Source organism: Engraulis encrasicolus, chromosome 14 (genome assembly GCF_034702125.1).
Source record: "Engraulis encrasicolus isolate BLACKSEA-1 chromosome 14, IST_EnEncr_1.0, whole genome shotgun sequence".
Classification (NCBI taxonomy): domain Eukaryota; kingdom Metazoa; phylum Chordata; class Actinopteri; order Clupeiformes; family Engraulidae; genus Engraulis; species Engraulis encrasicolus.
Genome location: NC_085870.1, coordinates 41,929,954 through 41,939,953, shown reverse-complemented (window position 1 = coordinate 41,939,953; position 10,000 = coordinate 41,929,954). Strand labels below are relative to the sequence as shown.

General features: G+C 43.7%; 1 protein-coding gene across 3 annotated transcripts in view; it reads left to right on the top strand.

Moving 5' to 3' along the window:
- The window catches only part of fbln2 (fibulin 2), a 124,143-nt gene that overhangs the window by 75,355 nt on the left and 38,788 nt on the right, over nucleotides 1-10,000 (top strand). For all 3 annotated transcript variants that reach the window (XM_063215783.1, XM_063215781.1, XM_063215782.1), the window contains exons 6-8: nucleotides 1,765-2,046; nucleotides 5,816-6,016; nucleotides 9,379-9,480. In XM_063215783.1, coding sequence (XP_063071853.1) covers nucleotides 1,765-2,046; nucleotides 5,816-6,016; nucleotides 9,379-9,480 — 585 coding nt within the window. The remainder of the gene's footprint in view (nucleotides 1-1,764; nucleotides 2,047-5,815; nucleotides 6,017-9,378; nucleotides 9,481-10,000) is intronic.

Here is a 10,000-nt window from a genome sequence, read left to right as displayed (position 1 = left end):
CTCATCGTTATATTCTGCATTTATTGTAGGGTTTTTACAATTAAAACTAATTGGTGTATGAAAAAATGACATCTCACCACCCACCGTCATTGAGAAGTTTACGTCCAATCCTTGCTATATAATGCTTCCAATTACTCTCTGATATCTTGAGTAGAACAAGTGCGATCAATGTACCTGATGAGACTAATGCAGATTCAGTAAAGTTCTTACACTTTACCTCCCGGGGGCGGAGTGTGGGTAGAGTCGGGGCCCTTGGTAGTGTGGGGGCCCTAAGCCATCTGGGCTGAGCAATGCATCACTTTAGAATAGGGACCCTTATTCCACATCTGTTTTCACACTGTTCAGGGTTTGTTCACACAATGCACCAGGAGCTTATACACATTGTATTCTGGCCCTTACTGCTTACTCATACATAGAAATCTAGGTCTACTAGGTCCTTACTAAGGTTATATTGGTAATAAATCCCTAATTGGGCATAAACAAGACATTTGTGAATACATGCTTAACAACTGTCTTATTTTGCTTAGTACATGCCTTACAAGTTACTTACACAGGCATTAATATTGTATATATTAGTGCTAATAGATGTATCCCTAAAATAAAGTGTTACCAATTATTTTTTGTGCACAGCCAAAAGCGGCAACTTCAGCACAACAGTGGGTGGTCAAAATTGCAGAGGTGTCAAAAGTAAAAGTACAAAAAAGAAACACAGTTTCCTTTCAACACAAGTAACCAGTAGACCCGTGTACTTGTCTTATGATCCGCTAACTCTGCAATGTTTGGATGAAGTTTGTGGTGGGTCCTTGTTGGGTTTTCAGTGTTTTTCGGTAACAACACAGTCTATCTGTCTCATTAGGTACAATGGAGTAAATGGCGTAACAGCTATGTAATGCCATGCGCTAGTGTTGTAATTACACCACAAATGTACTTTTACTTTTGACACCTCTGCAAAATTGGGTAGATAGAATACAACAATCAACATTTTCATTATTAATGAGGTGTTTCTTGCCCTTCCACCTTGATCTTTTGTGGGGTGGGGGAGTCAAAACATTTAGTGACCCCGCCTAATTTGGCATAATTGGCACTATATGTACAGCATTTTTTTACAAGTCTGCTGTGTTACTTTGCCAGTGCAAGAGTACTGTATGTGCTTTTCTTTGCTTTTCAGTGTGACAAAGAGAACATAGGATTTGCTTAGCATAGCAACAGGAGATGTAGGAGGAAGGTGAGAAATAGACGGAAATATTGTAAATGTTATAGGAGTGGAGAGATAGATGGAGATAGCGAGGAATTTTTCTGTAGTTTTACCCACAGTGAAGACTGGGAATGTCTTGTGGGTAAGGGTGTGGGGTTCTGTGGTGAGGTTTGATGTAATGGTTAGTGTAATGGTGATTATCAACGGTGCCAGATTACATCTGCTGCATCCTCTTTTGCTTTTGCACTCACCAACTTTTAGCCCATAATACCTCCACACATACACACACACACACACACACACACAAACACACACACTGTCTCCATCCATCCCTTTTGCTCACTCCCTAAACTATTCCCCACCTCCATCATCTCATCTCAAATTGAACTTGACATTTGCTTTAGTGGTGTATTGTATGTATTACGGCTGTTAAAGCTTACAGGAGACTTACCCCCCCCCCCCTCATATCCCTCTACACATCATCACCCTCCTTTCTCCATCTCTCTCTCTCTCCCTCTTCTTCTCCATCCCTTCCTCCTCCACTTCTTAATCTCTTCCTCTCTCTTCAGTCTCTGACAGGAAGCTCCCTAAGGAGGCCTTCTCAGTGGGGGGTGCGGGTGAGGATGCCAGTTCCAACCTGCTGGAGGAGACTGAGACTGGTGGTGCCGGTGTCGGCGCCGGGGCCGGTGGCGGTACAGGAGTGGGAGTGGGAGTGGGCTCGGCAGTGGAGGCATGCCAGCAGTACGCCTCCCACCTCTGCCACCACATCTGCATCAACACCTGGGGCTCCTACCGCTGCGGATGCCACCCGGGACACGTACTGCTGCAGGACGGACACACATGCGTTCCAGGTGCGAGGGGGTGCCCTGCTTTTTAACATTTATTTCCGCATGCTTGCCAGGTGGGTGGATGCCAACTTAAAGATGGACGTGTTTTTTCGTATGTGTGCACTTCCAGGTGGGTGCCAAGGGTGCCCCACTATTTTTCACATGTGTGGAACGTGGATGGGCGCCAACTTAAGGGTGCCCTGCTTTTCTGTCAAGTACGTGCCCTGCCAGGTGGGTGTCAAGGGTGTACCTTCTCTTACGTCTGCTTGGTAAGTGGTGAAGGTGGATGCCAAGGGTGTTCCCTTCTAATGTCTGCTTAGCAGGTGGTGAAGGTGAAAGTGGTTCCGTTTTCTATTTCCTTGAATGCAATCTGGAAGAGGTAGAAGAGATTCCCGTTATCACTGTAGCCTGTTATCAGTCACTTTCCCTGCTGCTCCACTGGACTCTCATAGGATGCTTACTTATCTCAGTGAAATAGACCAATTCCACACTCGTAACCTTTTAGTACTAAGGAAAATTATAAACGTTATTGAAACTAATTTTGCATAGCCATTACATTTTTTCTCACCACCAACCAGATGATATCATAGATTTCAGTGCACTAAACATTTGGTTTGGAATTTGTGTTGATAGAAAAGTGCTGACCATCTCTTGGCTAATTGACTAATTGACACAATGCAATGTTGCGAACTTACGTACAAGTACAGCAAAACTAGCTTTTATGTTGTTTTCTAGTCCGCACCAAATAAAAAATGGGATCAGTGTCCTAGAAATGAAACATAGTGGGCTCATAGAGGCCGAGCTGTGAGTGACATGACATCCGTCCATCAGAATCCCTATTACTCACCACAGAAGAGTATATTTCCTCAGAAGCGGTACTCAGCTGTAAACTATGCAGCAGTGTTCATGCAATCAAAATATAAACCTTGGACGCCATGTCTGAAGAATGTTACTGAAATGTCCCTCGATCCCATCCCCTTGATCCCAGTTTCTTGACATGACCACACCCAGGGAGCTGACAAGGGAGGACAAAGGGGTCAGCTGTCCCAGGCCCAGGGCGATGAGGGGGCCCATAACCGGGTCCTCAATACATTGAATGCATTGGGTTGGGGGCCCTTTCATATGACTTCGTCCTGGGCCCAGCCAAAGCTGTCAGCAGCCCTGCCACACCTCCTACATTTAATGGGCTTCTGATAGTCATAGGCATAAAATACAAAATAGGCACATTAAAGGGTCATGTTAAAGGGACACTGTGTGAGATTTTTAGTTGTTTATTTCCAGAAATCATGCTGCCCATTCACTAATGTTACCTTTTTCATGAATACTTACCACCACCATCAAATTCTAAGTATTCATTATGACTGGAAAAACTGCACTTTTCATACATGAAAAGGGGGATCTTCTCCATGGTCCGCCATTTTTAATTTCCAAAAATGCACATTTTCAGCTGCAAAAATGACTGTACTTGAACCATACTAGAAAATATCTGTTTACTACTTTGTAAACTTTCATGTAAAGACCAAATTTGGCAATAGGCAGCCTAGTTTCAATGAGCAGCATAGTTGCAGTACCTTTTTTGACCATTTCCTACACAGTGTCCCTTTAAGTGTTACTATTGTTAGAGAGGACCATTCTTGTGCTAGCCCATTGCATTCCAAAGTTGTTGTTTTTTTACCACCACTGTTCAACACTGTTGTCCAAAGACTGTTACTGATATTCCCCATTATTTGTTCCCAGTTCTATGTCCTGGACCTTGAAGCTTTTTCTGCCCCATGTCCCCTACATGCTGTGATCTGTATTTCCTCATAGAGGCAGCAGGGTAGTCAATGTGAGCAGGAGATATTGATGTGTTTGTTTAGTCAAGTTGATTCCCTGTCTGTGTCAATCATTGTCAATGAACAAGTTGTAGCTGTAGAGTCCAAATGCTCTTTCCAAAAAGCTGGGGGACATACATTATGAAGATTGTCTGGTTGGATATTTATTTAGGCACATGGAGAACGTTATGTCTGGTGTTGTGTTTTCTTCTGAACGGCATTGTGCTTGAGCGCATGCGAGTGTATGTCTGTCTGTGTGTGTGCGTGTGTGTGTGGTGTTTCCACCATGTTTCCATAGCGAAACAAGAAAACAGTGTTCTTTATTTTCTGTTGCCCTTGACAGAGACAATACATAGCTGTTATCCTGCTATCTTGCCTTTTTTCGTGGCTATATAATCTATATCCAAAACCAAAACATACGAAATAGCTCCCCCGGATGAACCCCATTCTAATGACCCACTTGACCCGGGCTCATTATAGTAGTCTACTCAAGCACTTAGATTAGCGTTCGACAGGGAGGGTTGATAACGAAACTCTTTTGGCAGATATCTGGAGATCAGAATGCCTTCCGTGTTTCCAGCGTTCGGATTTTGCTCCATTCTGTCCTTATTTGCCCCATTCCCTTGGGAATGTGGCACCATTCATGAAATAAAGTGAAAAGGGGTCCAGATTTTCTGCTCCTCTGCTCCTCGAAACAGCCCCAGGGTCGAGGGCGGCAGCCATGTTTTTTTCTGTAATTTATCGGCAGGAGAAGGGGAAGGGAGGAACGCTTGAGAAATGCACTCCACTGCTCTGGATTTACATGCAGTGATTTACACTCGTCTGGGTTGAAGAGAAAGGGGGGTGTTGATTAATGCACTGTCTGTGCGGTTCGCTAACTGCTGTCACGATTTGGCTCAATATCTTGATTTTGAAGGGTTTTTTTTCGTAAATCAGAAATCAGGTCTGGTCTATATAGCGATGCAGACGTATATAGCTATCAGGTGAAGCAAGTTTATTAGGACAAGCAGATCTCCTTTCTGTCTGAAGTGAAAATAATGTTGTGTCTGAATAACATGAGGAATCCATTACTTCAGCCAAACTAATCTGCTAATAATAATAAAAAGTTTGTGCAGCATGAAATTAGGGACATGTGGGGTATTTGATACCATGGTGATGACTATGACTTGTGAAAAATATACACCCAACACTTATGCCTACAGTGTGTAATATCTTGCATGTGTGTTATCATTAATAAGGTCCAGACAATGAATTGAATAGTATATTTGAAGTGTCTAGAGCAGGGGTTCCCAAACTTGACCATGACAAGGACCCCCAAATACCAGCAGGTTCGAGCCAAGGCCCCTCTTACATGGGCCGTGACACGCTATTTTTTCTGCGCACCCGGTTTCACAACTCGATGAAGTCGATGCATTCCTAAGCCCATACAAGTACTACAGAAAGCATAATAGCCTACGTTGTAAAGAAGATTGTTTAGCTTATTTTTGTTTATGTTGGCTTCATAAGCTATTTAATTTATTTAATTATTCATTTCATTTTGCTATGTTTTTCCTGCCAACCTGCCGCGGCCCCCCTGGCATCCCCTCGTGGCCCTCCAGGGGTCCCCGGCCCCCACTTTGAAAACCACTGGTCTAGAGAAAGCTTTATCTTATGAACCAAATATTCAGAAAATTAGTAGGATTACAGTGTAGTGGGAAAATGCACCGTTTATTACAGTTAAGCTGTGTTTTGCAACGGGTTTATGATGCATGTTGCAATATTTTCCAATAAACCCTCTTCCTAAAAAGACTAAAAAAGAATGTATAACTCTAGGAATCTTATCAAATTTTTGGGTGGGAAAGTTCCAACTCCTCTTTTGCTGACAGGCAGCGATATCGCTTCTTATCAGTCACAAGCGTGACGTTCACGATTTTCACAGCCAGCACTGCACACTTATCTGATCTGATTGTGGATGTGGTTGGTTGGTTTCTATTGTACAGAGGACACGGAGGAAGACAACAGAGTGCGTGAGGAGGAGCAACAGCGGAAGCAGCATCCCGTCACCCAGGCGACCTCCAGGCTGGTGACCTCATCTTCACCCACAACGACCTCCACCACCACCACCACCACCACCTCCTCTACCACCACACCCACCACCAAAACCACCTCCCAGATCCCTGCTCTGCTGAACCCATGTGCAGGTAATTCCGATAAGCCACTATTCTCACTGAAAGCACTGTAATTGCAATGCATTTTTTGTTCCCCCAACCGCTAACCTCCAGTCCTTCCAGAGGTGTCAACCATCAAGGAAGAAACATAAGATGCATGCACGAACACATGTATACGTGCTCGCACACACACACACACACACACACACACACACACACACACACACACACACACACACACACACACACACACACACACACACATTCACACACACACACACACACTCACACACACACACTCACGCACACACACACACACACACACACACACACACACACACACACACACACACACATACAGTACATACACACACGCACGTACGCACGCACACACGCACACACACACACACACACACACACACACACACACACACACACACACACACACACACACACACACACACACACACACACACACACACACACACACACACACACACACACAGACTTGAAACCTCACCACAGAACCCCACACCCTTACCCACAAGACATTCCCTTCTTCACTGTGAGTAAAACTTCTCGTTTACTGCCCCCGAGAGGAATCACTCTCTTTCACTTCTGGCAGATATCGCTCTCTTTTTTGGAAGATGATGGAAATTTGCTGTTGGCAAAATATGGATGGTTTGTATTACTTTTACTCTGTTGACATCTAGGCTGGAAATTCAGACATTTTTTCGCCGCTTAGCGATACCTCAGATGTCATCCCCCACCCCCGGAGTCAAAGAACGTGTACCTACAGTAAACCTCCCTAACAAACAGACTTTTTTTTACTCCCGTACCATATTCATATTATGGTATAACTGAGGAATTTTTAGTTTTAATCTGAGTTACTGTGCGTCTTTCCTGTTGTTAACGACCATTTAGATTTAATGGGGAGAAAAAGATAGCTCTCGCTGATAAGGCTGTTCCCCCGCTGTCAAATCACTAATCAGTGTGTTAGATAAGTAAGCTTTTCCGGAAACACTAAATCAGGTTGGGCTAATGTGCCTTGGTGGTGCTGAGTGAGTGGGACATTTCCAAGGACTGATGTGATGGTGGCTGAATGGAAATTTTTCCAAAGACTTTCTTAATGAGAGAACAGAATGGGTAGAGAGGGTGTTTGACATGAAGCAGCCATGCATCTGTCAGAGGGCCTCAGAGCGGGGCTTAAGGTCATTTGTTACATAAGGTGCCGCGCAGGGTACTGTACCAGGAAAGACAACAGGGATAGGGGCAAAAGCATCAGTTGTCCAGGGCCCAGGGGGAGAGCGAGGGCCCAGGATAGGGTCTTTATTGCATTGCATGTATTGGTTGATTGGGCCCTTTCAGATTACTTTGTTTTGGGCCCCGGCAAAACTGTCAGCGCCCCTGCATGGTACTGTAGAGCGGATGCGCCTGGGCAACTCATCATATCCAGACATGTCCGCCTCCTTCCCTCTGGAGTAGTGTGACGTGATGACCCTGTAGGCTGTAAAAGTAGGCATAACCCAGTCGAGCCACACTCTTGTTCTGCCTGTCAGGGCTGTCACGAGACTTTTTCAGATACCGAGGTCAAATACTTTTTAGAATGCTTCAAACTCTTCAGTCAAAGTCTTAAGATTGTTTTCATTAATAACTCTCTTGAGGATAAATGGGGGTGGCGAATACAGACTGAATTTATCATTGTTGATCATATATCGCTTTCCATCATGGATAAATTCTACATTTCTGAGAAAAAATACAGAGGACATGACCTCTGTGTCCTCAATGGTAGTTATGGCCATGCTGCCTGGTCTGGTTCTGTCTGCTCAGCCTCAGGTCTGTAGTCTGGCCAGCTGCTGTCTGATGAACTGCAGGGTCGGCACGAGCACCAACAACGGGTCTGAATCATCAGCTCTTTAATTAGGCGTTACAGGGTTTTTAACGGAAAAACTTCTGAGCCAATCGATCCATATTCAATTGAGTTATTTTGCAGAGGCCACAGACAGTGTGCCGTAATTTGCACTGCCCAAAGTTTTGCAGAGGCAATTTAGCATCAAATGTATTGTGGAAAAACTTGAGTGGTAATGATGAGATTTGAGTTGCTGAAAAGTAGTCTTAGAGAGATTGTTTAACATCATCAGTTGAGTGACTTTTCCAGCAGTGGCGTGTGGTGGCAGATGCCAAGTTCCAGAGGCCTAAGACGGCACGAACTTCACTGCTAGAAGATGACTTTGGAGCTATACTGCCCAACAAATGCAAAGTACAGTAATTACATATTTTGTCGTTTTACCTCCTTTCTCTTGTTACAAAACCTTATGGTCCAAATTTCAGATGATATTGCTATGTCAAATTTACAGTAACTACAATATCCAACATAATACCAAGGCTTTGAAGGATATTTTCAGTGTCAGTGTTGGTGTGTTTACTGCACTTTGCCTTTGTAGGGCAGTATAGTTAAGCATCTAATGTATTGTGGAAAACCTGAGTGATAGTAACGAGGTGCAATGGCTGTGTCTCCATTTCCACAGGGTTTCTCATTTCACTGTGGGGTTTCTCTCCCTTTTTTACTGTCCGTGAAATATCACAAGGCATTGGAGGATCATTTGTTCCAACAAGTGTGTGCCTTAAAAAAATGTTGCAGCCTGCACCATGTCAGTTTAACCCATATGATTTCAAGATGAGAATGCACGTCAGAGGACAACTGGTTTTTATTTTAGGATTTTAAAGTACAGTATGGAGAGTCTTCAAGAGCCAACAGTTACAAGGTTCAATTCACTGCCAACTCCAGCCTACGGTTTGACAAACGCAGACTGAAAACACCTTCACAGTTTTTCTGCTTGCATCTGCATTACTACTTTGTAAAAAAAATTACAGTACAAGCTTTTCATATTAATGCTAGTCCTTTTCAACTACAGGTATTTTTAGACCATATACTGTATTCACTTCCAGATTAAGGAAATTAATCAAGCCCAAATTTCATTTGTAAACGTTACTTCACAATGATCATTGTCAATTATTTCTGTTATTATTATTTACAATAAGTTCCTGTAGGTGTTTTCCTTGAAACAACATTAGCACGCATTTTCATTTAGTTATAACCAGTCTAGTTAATTAAATAATATTTTTATGTCAGAAAATATAAATTAATGTAAATAAATAAATATATTGTTTGTCGTTATGTGCATTAATCTGCTTGTATTCCTGGCCCCTGGAGGACATTAGTGCTTTAGCTGTCCAGTATCATTCCAGAAATGATTATATCTTGCCTACGTTGATCTATTTGTATGTCACATTCTTCATCTCTCTCTCTCTCTCTCTCTCTCTCTCTCTCTCTCTCTCTCTCTCTCTCTCTCTCTCTCTCTCTCTCTCTCTCTCTCTCTCCCTTCTCCTGTCAGGCAATGGACCATGCGCACAGCGGTGCTCCGTAGCTGGAGGGCGTGCCAAATGTTCCTGTTTCACAGCATACTCGCTGATGGCTGACGGGCGCTCTTGTGAAGGTAGGCGACGTCTGTGCCCAGCCATGCCAACATTTGGAGGTTGGCTGGGCTCAATGAAAATAACATTGGGGTTAGCTTGGTGAATCCCCTGCCAGTCAGCCAAGCATGGCAGAAGCAAATAGCCCTCTGACATGCCACACAAGAAAAAGAGGCTTTCATCACTTCACCAACTCATAAACTGATAGACAGACAGACAGACAGACAGACAGACACACACACACACACACACACACACACACACACACACACACACACACACACACACACACACACACACACACACACACACACACACACACAACAAACTCAAACAAACAAAACCCATGAATGCACACAGACACAACATACACACACAACAAATAAATCTTTGTCAAAATATCAGACAAGTAGACATTTTTCACAAATAAGCGCATGCACGCACGCACGCACTCACACACACACACACACACACACACACACACACACACACACACACACACACACACACACACACACACACACACACACACACACACACACA